The sequence below is a fragment of the Mytilus galloprovincialis genome, chromosome 6, assembly GCF_965363235.1.
Source record: "Mytilus galloprovincialis chromosome 6, xbMytGall1.hap1.1, whole genome shotgun sequence".
Lineage (NCBI taxonomy): Eukaryota > Metazoa > Mollusca > Bivalvia > Mytilida > Mytilidae > Mytilus > Mytilus galloprovincialis.
The window spans coordinates 71367671-71392794 of NC_134843.1; the positions used below are offsets into that span (position 1 = coordinate 71367671).

At 31.5% G+C, this 25124-nt stretch overlaps 1 protein-coding gene across 4 annotated transcripts in view; it reads left to right on the forward strand.

Moving 5' to 3' along the window:
• LOC143080237 (protein Aster-B-like) overlaps positions 1–5822 on the forward strand; it is a 34529-nt gene extending 28707 nt beyond the window's left edge. For all 4 annotated transcript variants that reach the window (XM_076255964.1, XM_076255967.1, XM_076255965.1 and 1 more), the window contains exons 13-16: positions 1211–1292; positions 2275–2385; positions 3343–3463; positions 4003–5822. In XM_076255964.1, the coding sequence (XP_076112079.1) occupies positions 1211–1292; positions 2275–2385; positions 3343–3463; positions 4003–4092 (404 nt within the window). In that variant the 3' untranslated portion in view covers positions 4093–5822. The remainder of the gene's footprint in view (positions 1–1210; positions 1293–2274; positions 2386–3342; positions 3464–4002) is intronic.
• Positions 5823–25124: the final 19302 nt, after the last annotated feature.

Sequence of the window (25124 nt, forward strand, 5' to 3'; positions counted from 1 at the left end):
TTTCCATAGTGTTTTTTTTTAGAAAATTTGACAAATAGAAAAGAACAAAAGTCAGAAAATATGTTTAACCTTGATTTACTTTTAAATTGTTAATATAAATTGCAGCTCAAACAACTGTATAGCAATTACATGTAACGTGACGGTACCCAAAACGCACCTATTTTAACTGTTTTTTCACCTACTCTTTTTATGATAAAGACAAACTTGTCCATTTTGTGTTTATTTTGTAACTGTATCCTTCTTTATTATATAGGTACACCAATTTGATTTTTAATCCATATGGAATCATAGAAAAATTGGTCTAAACTGACCTCCAAACCATCAATGATTCTGAAATAAGGAGTACCCAAATTGCATCCATGCTTAAATTCGCATCGTCAAAAGTCTCCTTCCAGAGCTTTTGTTTAATTTCTTCAAATATTTTGAACAATTGGATATTAGTCCATGATTACTCTTAATTTTTAAAAAAATGGATACTTGTAACATATTGTATTTGATCATTTTAAAAAGATGACGTTTTGATGACGTCACATGGCGACTTTTCAGGACATTTTGCTTTTTCAGTAAACACTTCATCTATTGATAAATACTGTGAACGTTTTGTGCATATCTGAATATTTTTACATATTTTGACAGATGTACATAGTATCAAATCATAAAAATACAAATTGTTTAGTCTCTAGGAAGTCTTTTAAGATGTCAGCTACTATTTTTGCTAAATCGGTGCAATTTGGGTACTGTTATGTTAACAAGAATAAAGCGTCTGCCAGAACAGTTTTAAAGAGTTCAACAAGAATAAAGTATCCTTAAAATTTGTATGTCACAAGAAGTTATTTATAAAATTTTGACTTGCATGATTTGCATATTAACCAAGTTGTCCACATTTGTGGGAACATGTTTTAACAAATTTAGAACCTTTTGTTATAAAACTGCTGTGAAATTGTGAAATTGTTCTTTCTCTCACTACATTAAGTCTCTTGGACTTTTTTTAAAGGGGTAAGTTAGCCAAGTAAAAATTACTTTTATATTCTTATTATAGATTTAAATGTGCAGTATTAAAAAAATTATGACAAAGCAATCATTATCAAACACAAAGTTAATAGAGAAAATATAGAAACTTACAAAGGCTTGGTGCCAAAACATCTGCAAAATGGGTTTTTTTCTCAATAATATTAAAAGTTAATAGTTGTAATTGTTTTTTTTTTTTCAGTTGCCTCTGTACATACAGTGTACAAAGAAGAAGGATTATCTAAACTCAACGCAGATACTCTAGTCCGAGTGATTTTAGTTATGTAAGTTCCTATAAATATTTTTGAAATAAGCTCATTGGAATCATGAAATTAGAAATAAATACTTTGAATTTTGAACTCACATCTTTATTAACAAATGAATAGAATTAGGAGATAACTGCTCCGACGGCATCAATTGGGGATTTGATGGTGGCAAATTAAGTTTACTGGTGACGCGTAAGGGGAGACAGTAAACGGGTATTTGCCACCATCTTATCCCCAATTGATGCCATTGGAGCTTAAAATACAATAGTGTTATCTCCATTCTAATGAAACTGACAGAAAACAACATTAAAACATGTAATTAAAATCTGTCATATGCTGTCTGCACTTGCGTGTACGTCCCATAGCATCAATTGATGCCATGTAAAAAGTAACGTTATCCAATCAAAATGAACATTACAAACGTTGTTGCATTAGAATTTCAGATAGTCAGCTTGCTTTCTTCTTTCCATCCAAAGATGCCAAGACTTTTGACTGTAACACAAGACTGTCTTATTATGAGATGTTCCATTTAAAATAACTTTAATTCACTACATCATGTTAATTTATACAGAATATTTTTGGAGTTAGTAATGATTTTATCTTTTCACTTAAATGATAGATAATAATCTTGATATATAATTTTCTTTCAAATATCTGAGAAAGGGTAAGCTTTTTGATATTATTTAGAATATTCTTTGCATTCATATATAAAAGAAAAAGGTGATGAGTTATGGTTGCTAATGGGAAACTATCCATCTGAGATCAAATGAAGTGGATGTAAGCATTTATAGTAATCCATTCAATACCGAATTTGACAATTGCTATCTTTTGTTTATAATATACAGAATTGTTTTTCTAGTGTATTTGAATTTTAAAAAATGTGTTAAACAAGATGTGTTTATATATAAAAATAAAGAGATGTGGTATGATTGCCAAGGAGACAAAAAAAAGGGGATGAAAGCAGTTAAATTAATTGAACATAATGTTTTTTATTTTTCAGATTAGTTTTGTTAGTGATATTCAATGCAGTTCTGTTCTATAAGCTATGGTCCCTAGAAGGTTATGCCAATATATTGTACTTCCCACATTCCCAAACCAGTATTAATGTAAAGTAAGTTCAATGTTTTTGTGAAATATTGCTGTCATATTTATATCTTGACATCAGTCTTTAAACTTTGTATAATTAAGGTGGTACATAACACTGCAGGGAGATAACTCTTTATTAATCAGCTGAACGTTCAAATTATGTTCTATTGTTATGGAAATGTTAAGCTTTTCAATGAGCAAAATTAGTGTTTGACAAACTGCTATGTATTAAATGAAATATTTCCGATAATGATAGTGGTTCAAGTTTTTTGAAATTTTTATGTTTTTGTCAACGGATCAAATCGAATAATTTGTCCAAAAATTTAGGAAAATTAAATGAACCTAATTAATTTTAGTCCAGGTGTTTTGTACAACCTTTTAAAGTTAATGCCTTTGAGAAAAAAAATAGGAATAGCTAATATGCAGTACCTTATTCCCTTTACAGTTACACTGACATTTTTTAAAGGAAACTTTAGATTTGTAGTAAGTTTAATATTTGTAGTTTTATAGGCTATCATGAGGCAGCTTTTACAGGGTTTTTTTTCTTGTAAGTTTCAAGATAAATTTATATGCCTCTTTGTAAGTGGCCTTGTGATATGACCAATGTTTGTTCACAAAATTAGTTAGAAAATTCTAGAATAAAAAAAAAGAATCAGATAAAAGAAATGCATGCAACATCAACTGAAAACATTTTTAAAATAAAATGAAAAATTAAAATATTTCACAGACATCCATTTCATACAAAATGCATGACAAACATGACTACAAAATAAACACATAATGTAAACTGCTATCTGTTTCTTAAATAAATTGAAGTAAAGAAAACCACCAAAATAAGTGCAAATTGGCTACTGTCATTGAACATATAACTACTTTTGAGTAAATGAATTTCTAAATCCTACAGATACATAGTAATTTTATTGCAAGTCTAGTACAATATTAAATCTTAAGAAATTAAAACTAGTGTTTTGATTTATTTCAGCCATGTACCGAAGTCTGAAGAAGACTGGATACAATTACTCAAACAACAGCAATCTCTCCATGAAAGTGAAATGCATAAATGGAAAGAAATATTATCTTCCTCTATAACCATGATAGACCAGGTAATTTTCAATTAATTGCTTAGTAAGAGAACTGGATTGTATGTAAAGCCTGGCCTAAATAAATGTAAATATGTTTGATCCCATCATTTTCTATAAATTTACTGTTTGTAAAATGCGAAATTTTTCAAAGAATTAAGATTTTTCTGACCCCAGTGTTTTTTGATTGAGGAAGCCTGAGCACCAAGAGAACCACCCACTTTCAGGAGCAAAACTGACTATTCTAGTCAATTGAGATCAGAGTTGAGCAAGCCTGCCATGTACTGGGTTTGAACTCACAACCTCATTGATACAGAAGTTGGACTTCCTAGACCACTTTGCTACTTTGCTACCAAGGGCTGTGATCTGGAGCACCACTGATGAGTCTTATATGTAGATGATAAACTGATCTGGAGTGCAAAATTATAAGCTTGGAATCTTCCATGACTTTTACTGTCACAAATCAAGTTTACTTAGCAATGCAAAGTGTAATCTTGAGCTTTCTGCAAGTCATTTATATAAAATAGATTAGAAATAGATATGATCTCTTTTTTTAATTTCAGATGAAATCTTCATTGACAAAGTTATCAGACACATTAGAGAATCATATATCACATGCAGACATGTACAGTAGGGCAGCCAATCAGGAATAACTTCCAGTATTTCAGCCAATTAGGAATAACTTACAGTAGGGCAACCAATCAGAAATAACTTCCATGTCTTTTATAGATGGATGTGTACTAAAATGGATGGTGCATCTTATTCAACAAATTCAATATGCATGAAAAATGTTGGATACATGTATGTTGAGTGAAAGTAGTGTCTAGACACAGGAATGTATGAATTCTAAGTTATATACTAAGTCCATAAAATGGACTTTTATTATAAATCAATCTTTAGAAATCAGGCTTTACTTGTCTCTAATACGTTTTGCATTGCAATATTAAAAAATTCTCCCTTTTTCCATATATATGTGGTATATGATTTTTCTTTTTTAAAAGCCATACTTTCTAATATTTTTTTTAATTAAGTACAGCAATCTTCATTTTCAGAACATGCAGAGGTTGCTACAAATACCACTTTTTGTCAGATTTCCCTTGTTTTTGTTTTGATGAATTCATGTTTTATTTTATTTCACTGTGAAGGTTTTCATGGGATTTGGTGCTTGATAAAAATTTATTTGCAACCATTCATAAAACTTCTGATAAAAAGCAATGTTTTTAAGAGTTAATTCTTTCACTCATTTGGAACATTACAGTCATAGTTATTTTTGCAATTTGTGATGTTTATTGTGATGTTATATATAAGTGCCAAAATTTATTACACACCAAAATGAAAAATACACCAAATATTTGAAATGCAAGAAAATTATCATTGGTAATTTGGTTTAGAAAATGAGCTTAGTGATGGCTTCATGCAATGTTTGTTTTTTGGTGAATTTCATATGCTTTTCACTGTAGATTTTTTTTTTTTTTTTTATTCTGAGGTACATGCAAAACTTTTGGTAGAATTAATGCCAAAGTGTAGGTGTGACACTAATTTGGGGAAGAATTTCATTGCAGTTATTTAATTACATGTCAAAATCGAATGTAATATGGCTGCAAAAATTTCTAAACAGCAAATGAAAAACATTCTCATGCAAAAGGTAATATCTTTGGTAAATTGACTTATAAATATTGAGTTTAAAAATTTTGAGATGAATTCAGATTTTATTAAATACAAGAGGTTTTTCTTTCATTTATTACATGCAATATATGCAGAAGTCATTTTGCATCAAATCATTATTATATTTCATATAGACATCCCTTGCAATCAAACCTTACAAACATATGTGCCCATCACATGTTTGTATGTTGTGTTTGTGTATATATGTCTTGTAAATAAGAATCAATTCATATTTTATTTGTTATTTTCTGTGATAGCTTTTATTAGAATTACATCCATTCTCAGGAGAGGCATTGATTGCTTTGTTTTGTGCAATAGTTTTATTGTATGCTTTCAAAGACATGTTTTTATTTGTAACACCATAGAGTCTCGTGAGAAAAAGTGCTGTCAATTGGCTGTTTTAGAATCTAAAGTATCATGGGTAATTTCGTTATTCAAACCCCAAAATGAAAATAAAGACACATCATTGGTTAAATTTCCATTGTTTATGACATTTTTAACCAATCAGGAAGTTTTGGTGTACACTTTTGAAAATATTACCCAGGATGCATTAGATTCTGAAATGTCAATTTGTATTTCCAACAGTGTTTAAAAATCTTTTCTGGAAAATATTTTTATATTTATTAATTGTTATTTATTATGAAGAGATTTGTTGTTAAATGTTCATTAACTCTGTCAGTTCTATTGGCAGGAAAAAATAAAGTATTTTAGAGACTTATGTTATTTTTTCTTTTACTTCCAATGATGTACTTGTCATAGAGAACTTGGTAATGTCTTCATTTTTTTGGCCCATGTTGTTATTTTGATGAGCCCATACCTTTAACAATAAAACAAATGTACTCACAAATGGATACATAAGGCCAATTAAAATTAATTGATAGATTTTCATCCCCGCCCGCCCCTATGAAATCGTCCCGCCCCGATTTTTTTTATTTTGAAAAAATTACGATTTCCGGATTTTGTTCATCTCCGTTTCCGGTAGCCGTCAAAAATTTTGTTTCCTTCCAAACTTCCTGCTTCAAATTTCGGTTTTCGTATTTCCTTGAGTAATTAAAAAAGATTCTGCAGCTCTATGATGACAAAATCGTCTATCGAGAATAGAGATTGATTTCGAGAAGGGCATGTAATAATTTGGTTACAAGTAATACGTTGTGTCCAAGATGGCAAATCGCGGCATGACACAAATTTCTGTGATTAGAAAACCGTTGATTTTTTTTATTGATTAAATGACTTTGTGGCAGGAATTTTTGACTGTGAATTATACCCAAAGAGCAAGAATCGCGGAACACATTGGTACAAAAACACAACTATAAACAAAATGACGCAAGCACAAACTTGTTAGATTTCTGACAGTATTTTGAGTTCAAAAAGTCGGCAAACATATACTTAGATTTCTTCTTTTTTAGTTACAGAAAACCATCAACATTTTGAAGATTACATTCTGGCGCATGGGGTTGCTTTTTAAAGTTAATTTCAATTTTTCTTTATTTTTAAACTTTACAAATTTTTATTGAACTTTTAACAAATGTTTAATTTTTACATTTTTTTTCTAAAAATTAAGATAAAAAACAAAAGGTACATTTAGTTTAAGTGGGAAAAGTTTTTAATGAGTACTTTATAGGTAAGTTCATCCTTAAAGTTGTCTGTAGAAGTTTTGTTTGAAATTTCAGGTGGTAATTTATTCTAATCTTTGATTGTTTGGCTGAAGAATGAGAATTTAAAACTGTCTTTATGAAACCGTCTTTATTGCATTGGAGCTGTCTGAATGTTAATTGATGAGTAGGTCTTGTTTTTGACTGGCTTTTTATGAGAATATCCTGAGATGGTTTTGCAAATTTCATTTACCTATGGGTATTTTTTTGTTGACAAACAGCAAATACCTTCTGTCGCAATACCATCAATAAAGACATTAAACAACTAATTTTTGGGTAAGTTCATGTTTTACATATTAATTATATTTGCATCTATAAGAAGAATCATAAAAGCACCAACCCTTTTGTTTTCATTTTATTCTGTACTTGTAATTCTTTAGTTGGATATTTGTTTCATTTTATGGAGACAAGAAAATAGTAGCTTAGAAAGACACATAAATTTGGTGAAGGTAGTCCAACTGAAGAGAGCATTCTTCTTTTATGTTTTTGCTGTTTAGGTTTCTAAAGCAGCAATTACATGTAGAAAAGTGGTTGTCAATCAGAGATTTTTATTCATGTTAAGATTTGAAATATTATGTACCATGACTTATACATGTATATACATGCTATAAGCTCATTATTACACTTGCATATTCGAAGAACACATCACAAGAGGGTTTCATAAGAAATAAAAAATAAAAAATAAAATCCTCCCACCCGCCCCATTTTTTTCAAAAATTTGGATGAAAATCTACTAATTAATTTTAGTTGGCCTAACAAGGAAAATAATCAAATTATACAAAGTATGATTATTTCATCATGGTTTGTTATGGGAACTTTTTGAATATGAAATTTGTTTTTATTTCCTGAACACCTGATACCTATGCCATGGTATTGCAATTTTAAGGCCTGTAATGTAACTCTCAAAAATGCTCTCAATTTGGAGGTAAACATTAGCCATATTGCTTCAACTCTGTTTTTTTGCATACTCCAGAGAAGTTTTGGCTCTATATAAGAATACAGAGATTTTGTGTAAATGCTAACGAGACAACTTTCCAACTAAGACCAAAGGAAGAAATGTAAACAAAAAGAAGGCACTGTGAGTCTTCAACAATAAACAAAATGTATACCTTAGCTATAAAAGGTTCTGTCATGGCAAAATGTGAAACAATTCATATTATTTTCTGATGTCAGCTACAAACAACAAACAAAAGAAATACTGTAAATTCAGGAATTTTGCCAGGCTTTTATTATTGCGAAGAATGCGACAGAGTTGTAAACGCAATAATTTAAACTCACATTTTTTTTTATATGCATTAAAGGAGAAAAATCGTAAAATTGAAATCACATTTTAGTCTAAAATAACAAAATAACAAAATCACAATAATGAATGCACATAATAATTTCTTAATCTACAGTAAGGCATAAAGAAATCAGCCTTTTTTTACTTTATGGGTCCCAATACTTACAGGGTTCATTTATGTTTATGGTTAAGTTAGGGGATGTTTTAGGGTTTGAGCTAGTATAAGGTTTAGTTATGGGTTCGGGTACGATTTGCGGTAAAGGATAGTTTAGTATAGCTATATATGAGCTTAAGGGATTGGGACCCCTAAGGTAAAAGAAGGCCAATCTAGGAGTAGAGTTTTATTTAAGTAATTTGTGGTGAAGAATCCTTATACAAAGATAATGTATAATTCAACAATGAACATTTAAAGTAATACATCTTCATGGTACACTACAGTATGAGTCACCAAACTTTTCCTTGGAATAGAAGGAAGAAGAATTTAAATCTCAATTGTTGATAGCCTTTTCTTAGATTTTAATAATGAGACAATATATCTGCATAGTGTAGTTTCCTGTCATGAGTAATTCTATTACATAAGGATGGAGAAATCGGTCACAAAAACGTTGAGTAGATAAAAAAAAAATGTTTTATTTGCACTACCATGCCTTGATTCTTTAAGGTCTTCAGACTTCTTGGATTTAAGGAAAACTACATAATCTTTTTTCTAATAGACTCAGTGAGAATGTCTTTATTTGATTTCTACAAAACATGTTCATAAAATGACCAGTTGAGGTGTCTTTCATAGAACTTTTTTACATTCTTTGCAGTGACATCATTAATGACACATATGCACTAAAGCAAATGGAACAACTTGGATTATAAATAAATTATGGTAAATTATGAATGATAATTCATTACATTGTACAATAAGGTTTCTTATCCCAGGAATAGATTACCTGAACCGTATTTGACACAACGTTTGAGAATTTTGGGTCCTCAATGCTCTACAACTTTGTACTTGCATACACTACAAAAGTCTAAAAGTCTGAAAAGACCAGTTTTTGTCTTAATTTGCATGAACTTTTACTCGACATTCTCCAAAAGTATGACTTGTGTCTTAATTTTTCTTGACAAATTCTCATTTATATCAAATTTGTATGAAATTTATTTGACATATTCTCGACATTCTGAATATTGTCTTAAAATTTCTTGACAAATTCTTGACATTTGAATACTGTCTTGAAATTTCTCGACATGTTCTCGACATTCTTTTTAGCTCACCTGGCCTAAAAGGCCAAGTGAGCTTTTCTCATCACTTGGCGTCCGGCGTCCGTCGTCCGTCGTCCGTCGTCCGTCGTCGTCGTCCGTCGTCGTCGTTAACTTTTACAAAAATCTTCTCCTCTGAAACTACTGGGCCAAATTAAACCAAACTTGGCCACAATCATCATTGGGGTATCTAGTTTAAAAAATGTGTCCGGTGACCTGGCCAACCATCCAAGATGGCCGCCATGGCTAAAAATAGAACATGGGGGTAAAATGCAGTTTTTGGCTTATAACTCAAAAACCAAAGCATTTAGAGCAAATCTGACATGGGGTAGAATTGTTAAACAGGTGAAGATCTATCTGCCCTGAAATTTTCAGATGAATCGGATAACCCGTTGTTGGGTTGCTGCCCCTGAATTAGTAATTTTAAGGAAATTTTGCTGTTTTTGGTTATTATCTTGAATATTATTATAGATAGAGATAAACAGTAAACAGCAATAATGTTCAACAAAGTAAGATTTACAAATAAGTCAACATGACTGAAATGGTCAGTTGACCTCTAGGAGATATTGCCCTTTATAGTCAATTTTTAACCATTTTTCGTAAATCTTAGTAATAGTTTACAAAAATCTTCTCCTCTGAAACTACTGGGCCAAATTAATCAAAACTTGGCCACAATCATCTTTTGGGTTAGTAGTTTGAAAAATGTGTCCGTTGACCCGGCTGTCAAACCAAGATGGCCGCCATGGCTAAAAATAGAACATGGGGTAAAATGCAGTTTTTGGCTTATAACTCAAAACCCAAAGCATTTAGAGCAAATCTGACAGGGGGTAAAATTGTTTATCAGTTCAAGATCTATCTGCCCTGAAATTTTCAGATGAATCGGACAACCCGTTGTTAGGTTGCTGGCCTTGAATTAGTAATTTTAAGGAAATTTTGCTGTTTTTGGTTATTATCTTGAATATTATTATAGAGAGAAACTATAACAGCAATAATATTCAGCAAAGTAAGATTTACAAATAAGTCAACATGACTGAAATGGTCAGTTGACCCCTTTAGGAGTTATTGCCCTTTATAGTCAATTTTTAACCATTTTTCGTAAATCTTAGTAATCTTTTACAAAAATCTTCTCCTTTGTAACTACTGGGCCAAATTAATCCAAACTTGGCCACAATCATCCTTTTGGGTTAGTAGCTTGAAAAATGTGTCCAGTGACCCGGCCATCCAACCAAGATGGCCGCCATGGCTAAAAATAGAACATGGGGTAAAATGCAGTTTTTGGCTTATAACTCAAAACCCAAAGCATTTAGAGCAAATCTGACATGGGGTAAAATTGTTTATCAGGTCAACATTTATCTGCTCTCAAATTTTTAGATGAATCTGACAACCCGTTGTTGGGTTGCTGACCCTGAATTGTTAGTTTTAAGGAAATTTTGCTGTTTTTGGTCATTATCTTGAAAATTATTATTGATAGAGATAAACTGTAAACAACAATAATGTTCAGCAAAGTAAGATTTACAAATAAGTCAACATGACCGAAATGGTCAATTGACCCCCTTAGGAGTTATTGTTCTTTATAGTCAATTTTTAAGTTTTCAGTAAAGTAAGATGTACAAACACATCACCATCACCAAAACACAATTTTGTCATGAATCCATCTGCTTCCTTTAATATTCACATAGACCAAGGTGAGCGACACAGGCTCTTTAGAGCCTCTAGTTTTTTCTCAATATGGCTTGACATATTCTGAACATTTTGAATTGTGTCTTAAATTTACTTGACAGTTCTGAGTTTTACAAATCAAGACCAATATTCATGATATAACTTTAATATTTATTTCTCTTTATATAATATACTGTTGTTTCAAGTTAAACTTCAATAATAAAAGTTGGGCATGTAAAATAATTGAAAATTTGGGTATATAAATATCTTTACAAATGCAAATATGGCTATGAAATCTAATGTATAAAATAATTTAAATGTGGGTGTGTTGATATAAAACAATTTAAAATTGGGTTTTTAAATAATTACAAATTTTGATTACTTAATCTTATAAATTAAATGATTAAAACCAATCATACTGTAGACAATATTTCGTTCTACATTCATAATATTCAATGTTTATATTGTAAATAATTATTGTACCAAAATGTGGTTTATTTAAATAGCAAATTATGATGATACATGTATACAAATGATTCATTTAACAGATTTGTGTAATGTCATCTGTTGGAATATATATTAAGTATTACACATGGACAGGATGTTCCCAATACAATTAAGGTATTCCACACCCCAGATTACACGTAACTGTCAAATAGAAATTACTGCTTTACCTGTAATAAGCTAATATCAGTTGACCGACCATGCCACTATAATTTTAAAAGTTTGTTCATAGGTGAAAATGAAAATCATCATTTTGATGAAAAAAAAAAGAATGAATTAAAATTGATTTTCTTCATCAAAATTATGAAGTTAATTATTTTAACATAAAAAAAATTGAATATTTCCCAAAGATTAAAAGAAAAATATTATCTACTCCAGGAATAACAAGTGAAACTGCGAGCTACTGCTCACTGATGATACCCCCGCCGCAAGTGGATAATATTAATAGTGTAAAAATATGCAGGTGTTCGGTAAACAGGAAGTTATTGAGTGACGACTCTGAAAACACATCACACGGTATAGCTGACTTATATAAACCTTGAAACCAAATTTCAGAAATCCTTGTATTGTTGTTCCTGAGAAAATTGTGACGAAAATTTTTAACTTGGCTATTTTGGGTAAAATCATACAAGTGTTCGGTAAACAGGAAGTTGTCAAGTGATGAATCTGAAAACGCATCACACGGTATAACTGACTTATATAAACCCTGAAACCAAATTTCAGAAATCCTTGTATTGTAGTTCCTGAGAAAATTGTGACGAATATTTTCAACTTGGCTATCTTGTGTAAAATCATACAAGTGTTCGGTAAACAGGAAGTTGTCAAGTGATGAATCTGAAAACGCATCACACGGTATAGCTGACTTATATAAACCCTGAAACTAAATTTCAGAAATCCTTGTATTGTAGTTCCAGAGAAAAATGTGACGAAAATTTTCAACTTGGCTATCATGTGTAAAATCATACAAGTGTTCGGTAAACAGAAAGTTGTCAAGTGATGAATCTGAAAACGCATCACACGGTATAGCTGACTTAGATAAACCCTGAAACCAAATTTCAGAAATCCTTGTATTGTAGTTCCTGAGAAAAATGTGACGAAAATTTTCAACTTGGCTATCATGTGTAAAATCATACAAGTGTTCGGTAAACAGGAAGTTGTCAAGTGATGAATCTGAAAACGCATCACACAGTATAGCTGACTTATATCAAGCCTGAAACCAAATTTCAGAAATCCTGGTAGTGTAGTTCCTGAGAAAAATGTGACGAAAAATATTCATGGGACGGACGGACGAACGGACTGACGGACTGACGGAAGGACAGACAGAGGTAAAACAGTATACCTCCTTTTTTTCAAAGCGGGGGTATAATAAAAAAAATGTATTTATAATGGGTCCATTTTAACTGCCTACGAGACACCCATTTTAGTAAAGCAAATTTGACTGGCAGTTTTGCGAACGGTAAATATCTAAATACTGTTTGTCAGTAACTTCAACTTATATTCCAAGTGAAAACAATGAATTAAACGTTTAATAAAAATAAATAAAAATTAGACTACATTGGGGACTATTCAGGGTATTCCAACTTAGTTGAACCAAAAGGGTATCTTACTATACCAAATTAATCCTTGATTCTTCAAAGTCTAGTTTAGCTATAATAAGTATATAACAGCAATAGAATGTCATAAACAGTGCAGAATAAGTCTGTTCACATTTTAAGGCGTTTATACTGTTAAAATAGTGTCAAGACATATTCAAGACTGTAAAGAATGTGTCGAGACATATTCAGACATTTTTTAGAATGTCAAGAATATGTCAAGACATATTCAGACATTATTAAGAATGTCAAGAATATGTCAAGACAAATCGAGACATTATCAAGAATGTCAAGAATATGTCAAGACAGATCGAGACAGATTTAAGACAGTCAAGAATTGGTCGAGACTAATCCAGACTCTTATCAGATGATACAGGAAGTGTCGAGAAAGTTTAAGACAATGTTCATACTGTCAAGACACTTGTCAAGAAAAATCAAGAACCTTATTAGACAAATTCATACTATGTCAAGAACTTTTAAAAAGGATTTAGACAAATTAAGAATGTCGAGTAAAAATTCATGCAAATTCAGGCAAAAACTGGTCTTTTCAGACTTTTTGACTTTTGTAGTGATAGCAGAACTTGGCATATAATTATATGACTGTCGTCAGGATGTAAACATTTTGCTTTCTTTAAAAAAAATCTTTTGAGTCCTTATCTTCATATTGTCTCATTGAATGAAGAAACGCCCTATCACTGTCATGTGTACTGTTGTTTGTCTGTCTTTTTCTGTTTTAGCCATGGTGTTGTCAGTTTATTTTCGATTTATGATTTGACTGTCCCTTTGGTGTCTTTCGTCCCTCTTTTATGTATTTTTTAGGTTTTTTTCGTCTCTTTTCCGTTTTTTTTTTTTGTCACTACTTTGTCGGTCTTTCTACATTGTTAATTTTTTTCAAATGTAGGTGTAAAATAGAACCAGACACCAATAGGATATTTAAACTGAAAAACAATTGCAAGAAATCGAAAAAGACAGAGATAAAAGAAAAATTAAGATAAAAACACTATAAAAACTAAAGACTAAGCTACACGAACCCCAACAAAAACAAGGGACGATCTCATGTGCTCTAGAAGAACAAGAATCTTGCGCCATATATTTGGCACCCGTCGTGTTTCTCATGTTAGTGCAAAACTGGTGTTGGGTCTAATTCGGTAGGTCACATTCGATGAAAAGAGCAATCTTATCATAATTTCTTCAGTTGGTAGATCTTGGTACCATCACTTCCCTGTGTAACTTCCCTGCGCAATTTTTTTTACGTATTTGTCTCTGAAAAGAAAATAACTGGTTTTGTAAACTGCTGTTAATCTTTTTCTCTTTTTTATTTTGACCATGGGCTGTTTAATTTTCTTCGACTAATGGTTGTTTATTTCTCCTAGCTTGGGTTCTCGATCGCGCATCTGTAGACCAAAGGTGCGTCTGGCAAACACAATTTCAACCCTGGTAACTATGATAAGTTTATGTGATATCGTGTACCTACTCTTTTTCAACAATATTAAGATCGAGTTATCTTCATATGTCTTTACTCAGTCACAACTTTGACTATAAAATTTATAAGTATTATCAGAAGATCTTTTATAATAGCCAAGTAAAATATAGTACTAGTACTATTTTATCAGATCCGCGGAGAAGCAAATATAACAAAGAGAAAATGGACGTTGCCTCCGTTCTTATGCACTAAAGAAATGTTGTTGTACTTTTAGTAATGAAGATATTCGATTATGTTTTAAAATATCAATACAGTTTTAGTTATTATAATAACTCTTTGTATTCTTTGTGTATATAAACGTAAGCAATTCTTTTGACAAAGGGCTTTTAAAAACAGTTAATATGTGCAAATGTTGGTTTAAGACGTTACATTGCTTGTGAATGACGAACGTAAATCACAGACAAATAAACATGATAAAATTCACAAAATTACCTCCTACTGTGCGATCTCAGGTGCAAACAGATTCTAATTCTCATTTTCAATCCACCATTTTCTACATAAGAAAATGCCTATACCAAATCAGGAATATGACAGTTGTTGTCCATTCGTTTGATGTGTTTGAACTTTTAATTTTGCCATTTGATTTGGGACTTTCCTTTTTGAATTTTCCTTGGAGTTCAGCATTTTTGTGTTTTTACTTTTGACCTCGATTCTGATACAAATGAACAGAGCAAATTGATAGCGGATTTTACCAAAATGAGTTGCGATCTTAATTCCAATTCGATATCTTCGACAGCAACAAAAAATGGTAATGAAAATCTATCATGTAAATCATATACCAATACTTAAGCACCGACTACCGATAGGTTGTAACTGCAGGGACGAAAAACCTACCAGATGTAAAATATTTTATTTAAGTACTAGTATCTTTTAAATTATTTCATTACCGAATCAATATTTTCAAAATGAAGAAACACATTGTGTGAATTTATGGACTTTTTTCAGACCTTGAACTATCGTTTACCTGTAAGAATCAATTATGCTACCTTCAATTCTTCAATATTTTTTAAAGAAAGTATAGGGTTTGGATAGTTCAAGGTAACATAGTTCAGGTATATGATAGTCCAACCACTGAAATAAAGAACACGTATACCATTAGAATGACGTCATACCAAGTTTGAATAGCTGATATAGTTTTTATTTAAATGACTTTTATTGAAATCTGTCAGGATGTAATCATGGCTATATGTCTGTAAGAGAGCTGACAACTTTTTTTTCAATACCTTGTAAACGTTAAACTAAACTAAAAGAACGTGGTATGAACATTTTAGGTGTTGTTCTTTCTACAGTACTTTTTATGTTCATGTCTTCATGTTGTCGTGCAAAACTAAGAATTGAAAGATGTGATTTTATCAATAATAAAGACAGAAATATTCTTCCAAGCAGCACAACGATACGGAAAGTAATAGTGCCATCATCAATCGCGTGTGGTTCCGTGTGTTCAGCAGAGAGAACCTGCTGTTATGCTAGTTTTGATTGGAAAACCAAACAGTGCAATCTAGACCAATCTTGTTGTCCACAAAATGAGTTTTTAAAGGAGGCAATAATGATTAAGAAGTCCACAGGTAAATTTTCATCTCTTTTTCCCCTTTTTTAAGAGATTAAAAATACGATGCCATATATCATGTTTGGTTGTTATTTACAGTGTATGACTCCAACTAAGGCTAATTATAGATGTAAACGTTGCTTTAATGCTGTACTGTCAATGCAAATGGGAAGCAATAAACCATTTATTTATATATGTTTTGAATGATTTGTGGATAATAATCACAAATTTTGACAATTGATATCTGTCTACAATATATAACACATATCCTTTAAGAAAATGACAAATAAAAAAAAAACATGAAAAGAGGGTTGAGCTAGAGGTGACGGTATACCATTTGTGCTCGTTAGCGACATTACTTAATTGAATTGACTTTTTCTTTGATAATTGAATGGTTCTTTTTTCTGCTGGAATGTAAACCATCGACCGAAGAACATTTTGCATGAAGCTCGAAAGCTTCATATTAGAAATGTGTGCACGTTATAACCAAATGTTTATGCGAAAATATCTACTGCTATCGAAAGTTTTTAGCATACAAATGAAAAGTAATTAACAGATTTGAATGTTTTTGTTTGAAAAAAAAACACATTACACACAGATAAATCTGCTATTTTCGCTAGCTGTTCATTGTCAATGAAAATCTATGTGAAGGAGTCAAACAAAATAGAAATTCTCTTATTAATGTCAGTAACTGATGGATGCAGTTGAGGATTAAGCTAGAAAATGGGTAAAGTGTAAACCAGACGATCCAGAACTTGACACTTTGTATGAATGTATCAAAGATATTCGATCATGCATTCAGAAGCGCATTCACAAATCATGATATACTTTTAGCACAAAGATTTCTGACCCATTTAAGAACCCTGAGGATGTAGATGCTTTTCCTCTTGCACGAAAAATATGTCATTGTTCCAGCAGATGAAGCCTCCAATAATATTCTCTTCATATATAAAAACTATTAATTGCAATGTCTTATAAAAGAGCACAGTAACACAACGGGTAATCCTACATATTTATTAACATCACTTATAAAGGACAATATTTTACAAAATCAAAAATCTCTCCTACTTTCATGTGTCTTTAACATTAAAGAAAACGTAGAAAATCTACAATCAGTATACAGGATATCAGAACTTCACAAAACTCTTTCTTAAATGTGAATTACTCTTCTTTCTATAGTGAAAGATGAACTTATGAAATATTGTGATGCAATATATTCAACCAGTGGTGAAAATCAGTTGGGGATTCTCAGCTATTCTAAAGATCTACTGCTAAATCTCTGATCTCAATCTGCAATTTTGCAGCCACATTAAGACCTTTGGTTTGTCTACGCTTTACACTACTGTTCCCAATGCTCAATTAAAAGATCGAATTAACCATCTCTTAAACAGAGCTTTTTCTATAAAAATGGGAATCGTCGAAATAAATTCTTGTTTTGGGTTATAATGATCCTTGTTTTGTGAAGAAACACACTGATTCCATCAGAAAATACAAAATCACAGATGAATGTTCTTGCGTGTGTTTGTGCTGTATTTTTGTCTCGTAGTGTTGTTATTTCTATTTTGTTACCATTGTCATAAAGCGCGAGGTGTTGCTAGCCTTTAAAACCAGGTTCAACCCACCATCTTTTTTAAAATGTCATGTACCAAGTCAGAAATATAACAGTTGTTATCAAACTGTTCGTTTCTATGTAACTATGTGGTGTTTTTTTTTTATTGCACTTTAGTGTTCCTATTGTTGCTTTGCTTTCCTCTTATAGTTGATGTGTTTCCTCGGTAACAGTTTTTAGTCCAAATTTGTGTTCTCTCAATATTTATAAATGGTTTTTGAATACCGATATACTACTGTTGCCTCTATTTATCAATTACAAAAATGTAAGAAAAAATGAACATTCTGTCTGTATTTCAGGCGGAAATATCACATATTTGACATTATTTTCACACGATGAACACTTGTAGTTGTATGCCTATTATTGAAATTTTTATTTAATAATTTTAAAATAAAAAAAAGAATAAATAATTCCAAATAACCAAATTTTCTTTAAAATTATGTACAGGGTCAAATGCAAAATACAAGAACATAAAATATAGTGCATTGGTTAATACAAAAGAAATACATATAGTAAAATTTGTATTTTACAGTAAGTTTATAATTTCTAAATAGTTTTCACTAAACTTTCAGTTTCACTCTCCTGTCAAAACGGCTGGACACAGTATGAAACAAAATGCTACTTCTTCAGTGATTCAGAAAGATCTTGGAACGACGCAAAGGTAAGTATTACACCATTTAAATGTTCTGATCGAGCACACCAAATCCTGCTTCTGAATCATCAAAATGGACGACTCCGTTACGGAATCGAAGGCAATCTTTATTCTGGTAAAAAGGAACTATCAAAGGCCTTCCATCTTAATCGGAGCACGGTAATCGACCAAATTCATATACGACAATTTCTTTATAACAATTATGAGTATTTAAGTTATTCTGTATTGTAGTAATTGTAGTAATAACCTCAATTTGCGTTTGCTTGATTAATATTTTTATTATAAAAAAATAGTTATGTATAGCTACAAACGTAGATACATGAAAACGAAATTGCAAGTCATTCAATAATTGAGGGTAAGGAAATAAAAGCAGTGCTCTTATATATATATATACGTCTCCCTTATTTCAAAAACAAATTACGAAACTATATAATCATGTTAAATAGAAAAAAATTGTATGTAGCAAATACAGTCATTATATTCAATATTATATATACGTCTCCCTTATTTCAAAAACAAATTACGAAACTATATAATCATGTTAAATAGAAAAAAATTGTATGTAGCAAATACAGTCATTATATTCAATATTATAAACAAAGAGAATTTGAAGAAACGTTCGTTTTTTTTCTAGCAAGAACATATTTAATATGTATATATGCGCTTATCGTATACTCAAAAAAACTTCATTTATTTTTTCGTTATGATTACAAAACATGCATTCAATTTGACATCTATAAAAAGGTAGTACTTGTTCTCCCACAGTACCAACAAAACTGTTTACAGTATTCATGTATAATGCACATTATAAAATTACATATATATTCTAGATTATATGCGAAAATAAAGACGGAATGCTTGCAGAGGTAAAATCCAGTTGTGAAAAGGACTTTTTGAAGACAACAGCAACTGCATTTGCATTAAGTATGTATATTGATTGCAATGGAAATTCTAAATAGACATCACTTTTTAATTCTTATTTCCAACGAACTGAAACTTTAAGATTTGAAGTAAGTCTATGTATGCGAATTTTCGTTATTTATTTATATACCTTAACTAATCAACTTTTTCGAAAGGTAACAGGCCCGTTATATAAGTTGATCGATTGGTAATGTATGCAATGCACGAGAGACTAATAATCCCAAGCTGACAATTCTTACTTTGATATAGCGCTGGGTCGATACCGCTAATGATGATATTTTCCAACTATTCCACAGTTCCTCGATCAGAGATTAAAAGAAATCATTAGGACATTAGGGTTCTATCTTCCTCAGATAAATTTGAAATTAGATGAATTTACCTTTTCGTTTTAGGGCCCTTTTGATCATATATTATAGCTCCTAACGGTTCTCGTATTTTTAAATTCCTTCAGCTCTTTTAACCATAAATCGTCGGTGTGCAAAAACTTGTAAGTCATTTATATTTCAACATAATCAATTCAAAATGTTAAGGTTTGAGCTTTCCTGATGATAATAAATCAAGAGAATTGTTTCGGACGCACGCAATTTATAAAGAGTTATATTCATTTACTGTTCCGTGCACGCTAAGGAATCAATGCAGCCAAGGTTTTGTAAGGTATATTAATGAAACAGCATATTAAGTATATCGAATTAATGATTAAGAATGTTAGATTAATCACTTTTATGATTAACAACGCAAACTACAGTAAAACTTCACAATCTGTTTTTCGCAGGAAATTTATAAAACGTTATTTTCATTTCGTGACAAGTTATAAATGACATCGCTAGTAAAGCCTTTGTTTATTTCAAAAACAGATTTTGATTTGTTTACACATATATTTATATATGATATATCATTGCCTCAGGCTTCTGGTTAGGCGGAACAGACATACAAAATGAAGGCGATTGGATATGGACAAGTAGTCAGACTGTGGTAACCTTTGATGATTGGACTGTCGATGCTCCAAACAATCGATTTGGAAATGAACATTGCCTTGCAATACGAAAGCTTAATGGATTTCAATGGAATGACGATGACTGTAGCAGCTCGTTTCGTTTTATCTGTGAAAAGGTAAGTTGGTTTTTTTGTGAACGAACACAATTAGTTACAAAATTAAATTTCTAAGTAGGAATTAGATAATAAAAAAAATTAGAACAAAAAAGTAAATGTATTTTAGCGCAAAACAAAACCCAATTTGTTTATTAAGTGCCTAAAATAATAAGAAGGCGATGCTTTGGGTTATAAATTTTGCCCGGGTTTGAATACATTTTTAGTCGTTTTTGGTTTGATCAACCCATTAATGTTTGATATCAATTTCAAATATTGTGTTCCCGATCACCACTGAAGAGATAACAAAATATATCGGTATGCCTATCTTGTGCAGTAAATAAAGCAACAGTAGAATACCGCTGTTCAAAAGTCATATATAGATTAAGCAAAAACAAATCCGGGTTAGCTACAATTTCAAACCAAGGGAAACGCATCCAATGTAAGAGGAAAATAACGGAAATACAGATACACTGAACTGCTACAAAAAAAAAGAAAGAAAAAAAAAGAAATTGGTCCAAATCTTTTTATTGTTATTCATATTGTTATACGTAGTTTGAATTATACTAAATGTTGTATGGATTTGAAACGACTAATTATTCTATAACTTTAAAAATTGGTTAATAATTAATTTTTAAGTAGTCAAGGTATATTCATTTGAATAGTGTTTCCGACTAAACTTATCACTAGTTGGTTGACCGTTATTAAATATCTGTTACACACATGACGTTTATGTTTCTATTTTCGGAACCATGATTTGGTATTTATTTCGTTGAATGGAGACTTACCGAATTACACTTATCAATGAGGTTTGCACATATATGAGCAGCACGACGGGTGCCATATGTGGAGCAGGATCTGCCTACTCCTCCAGAGCGCCCAATATCATCCCTTGTTTGGTGGGGTTTTTAATGTTCAGTCTTTAGTTTTAAATGTTGTGTTTTGCATACTGTTGTATTTTGATTGGCTAATACGGGTGTGTTAATTTACTCCATCACATGGCTGAGTGGGTGACATTGTTTTGAACGTCACCCGCTCGTCAAAAATATTCAAAAATCGATAATTTAAAAGACAATGAATTGAAGGTATATAAAGTTATTAAAGACAATGATTAAGTTCTACGTTTTGGCTAAGATTATATTATTTGACTGTCAAAATAAAAAATAAAACATCTTGCTTTAGTTCTGTTGATTTTTCTAATACCCGTAACGTTGTTATGAACGTGACGTCATAGAAAATACTTTTAAATAAAATTCATCTGTAAAAGACAATAATGATAGGACATTCAGTATAATAAATAAAATAACACATAGCTGAGAGGGTGATAGAGCCGATTGATACCCCTCGAAAAAGCATTGTCAACCTTCGCCACGGTTGACAATGTTTTCTCGGGGTACCAATCGGCTCTATCACCCTCTCAGCTATGTGTTATTAATATAATGTTTAGGTCATTTAAGACATGTACTAACAAGTTAGCAATACTTTTGTTATCGTAAATACATCGCATTTATGAAGACTCGGGATAAAAAGTCACCGATACGTGACGTCGTTTAACCATTTAATGACGGTCACCACAGGAGGTAACGGATTTGATATCATCTTATCAATTCTGTGAGAATAAATTAGGACTCATACTTTGCAATTAACAGTCTTGCAGACTCAATTATTCGCTTTTACGGTGCCAATGTATCATTAATGGTAACGATACGTTTATTCGTTTATTCACAAGTGTAGGCCTAGGAAACCACTCCGCTGTGTATCCCACCACTGAAAAGAATATATCTTGGTTCTTCGTCAGTTTTTCCAAAGGAAATATTTCGGAGGCTTAAAACAACGGTTTAAATATAAACATACTGAATATATAAATTGGCTTTGATTATTAAATAGTTTCCATTTATTTCTCCGAGGGACGTTCACTCGAAAATCAATTTTATGAAAATATTGGGACAATGCCGTTACAGGAAAACACAATTTGTGGCTTACAGTTTTAACTTTTAGTCTTTTTTTTTCTCTTGATAACAGGAGATATATATCATGGATCATGGAAAAGATCCGCATGTCAAAGTTGAAAATTCATAGAGTGCCACTTAAAGTTTAAAAAGTATTTTCCATTTCGATGGTTTTTTTTTTTATTTTATCTTTGCGTTAGTTTTTACCAAAGTTTGTTTCGATTCTTTTTACCGTCTTAATATCTGCCTTATTTAAAAAAAAATTTTGTGATTTTCCCCGTTTTTTTTTCTTACATTCTGTTCTTTTTTATGTTTCTTACTTAATCTTAGATATAAGACGATAAGACAACTTTTCCCCCAAGTCACAATTAGTTTAAAAGAAACCATTGAATGTTAAAGTACGTTCATCAAGTCGGAGCTTTAGATCATACCGAACAGCAAGCTATAATTTTACATTTACATGTAGGAATTTAAGGTTGTGTGGTAACATTGTCCTTTCTTCTTACAGGATATATAAATGGAAAAGAAGACATATATGGAAGTTCACTGAACAAAAAGTTATGCCAGTACCAAAATACAAATTATATTAACCAAAATATGTAATATCTTCACAATATATACATATACAATATAAAAATCAATTTTCAGAGCAACAATAAACTATCTGTTAGATACTGATTAGAACTTGGATAAAAGCGAGGTTTATCAAACTTTGATCCAATATGAATTGTTGTTTTACTGCTACGGAAAATATTTACTACAACTATAGCTTTAATTTGTTTGGATAAAAAATAGAAACTTTGCACAGTCATGTAAAAATTAGCCCCTAATTGAGATTAATCATTTTGTTAAAATTAATAATGTCTTTTGTTTTACTTTATTTCTATATTTGGAGGATAAATTGTTACTACAGTATGACATGTTTCTTGCTTTCAGTTAACGACTGTCTGCTTTTTGTGATTATTTGATCGATCTGACGCTTCAATGTTTTGTAATTGGCGTCTAATGATTTTACAGATTCTTCTAAATCGAGTTGTTGCATCTTTCAGTGTTAATGTATTACATCCGAGAAAGAAATATTGTAGTAGAAGAAAATTAATTTTGTAAAATACTAACAAAATATCGGTAAAAACTGATGAGGTAAAAGTAAAATAACAAAACGTACTCCGAGGAAAATTCTAAATGGAAAGTTCCTAATCAAATGGCAAAATCCAAACCTCAAACACATCAAACGAATGAATGACAACTGTCATATTCCTGACTTGGTACAGGTATTTTTTATGTAGATATTGTTGGACTAAACCTGGTTTAACAGTCAGCTAAAAAAGAGAGACGAAAGATACCAAAAGGACAGTCAAACTCATAAATCTAAAACAAACTGACAACGCCATGGCTAAAAATGAAAAACACAAACAGACAAACAATAGTACACATGACACAACATAGAAAATAAAATCATCATAGACTACAAAAGACTCATCAGTGATGCTCGAATTCAAAAAAGTTAAAAACGCCCAATAAAGCACGAAGTTTGAGGACCAAAATTCCTAAATGTTTTGCCAAATCCAGCTAAGGTAATCTATGCCTAGACTAAAGAATAAACAGCACGAACCCCACCAAAAACTAGGGGTGATCTCAGGTGCTCCGGAAGGGTAAGCAGATCCTGCTTCACATGTGGCACCCGTTGTGTTGCTTATGTGATAACAAATGCGGTAAACAGTCTAATTCGGTACGTCACATTCATAAAAGTTAAGGGGATTGTAGTTACGACGTAAGGAACATATCCGATATCATTTGTGAAACGGTTATTCTAGAACGGTCAAACAACTCGTGATGGCGTCCGTAAAATTTACGAAGGGATGATTTCAACTTCACCATTTGGAACTCTTGGTTTAATAGCTTCCTTGTAAGCAGCAACCCTCTATCAAGAAAATCATGATAGGAAATGCAAGCACAGGAATATCGTATCAATTGGGAAATATATACCCCGTATGCAGGTGTATAATGTAGTTGAGGTATACTATACAGCGATGGAAGATCCAGTTCTTCATCTTTGGTTGAAATTCCAGAGGAACATAGAACAGACCTATGATAATCCAGGATTTCCTCTTTGGTAAGTGTCGTGAGGGTATATGTTGAGTTTCCAAGTGAATTATCAATACCTAATTCGTTTATCAAGCAGTTAATGTAATGAGTTTTACACACAAAAGCGATATTGTTTGGGGGTTTATCTGCGGGGACAACAACATATTTGTCATGGAGGTAGGATAGGTGTTTTGCAACATTTGGGTCTTTAAAGATTGGCGTAGCATGGGCATTGATAGACCCATTGAGTTTCTTAATTCTGATTTGTATCAACGACCTCACTGCCTTCATCCATTCGGAAAGAGTGTCTACGTCTTCCTTATCGCGCTTAACTCATTGCCTGGCATAACCCTCACTGAATCCATCAAAATTTTAAATTTGTATTTCCAATTGATGAATTAAGGCTCACGATATTTCGGACCTTTCGATAACACATTTCGTGAAGTGTTATTAACAATGTTGAGGTCACCGGTAATAACGTGGCCAACAGGATTATATGTGAATTGGGAACTAGCACAAGTGCAATTAGGAAGTTTAGACTTGAAGTCGTTAATATCGAGATCCTGCAAAACGTGTTTGTAATTGAAAATTTTAGTTGCAATAGGTTTGGTATAGGTATAAGAAATGATAGGTGCAGACTGGTCTTACACGCACTTGTATGACATTCCCTTACAATTCCGTTATATCGACAATACCATAGTTGGTCATTGTATTTTTTATATTAAGAGTTCTGTTTATACTTAGTTGTATCT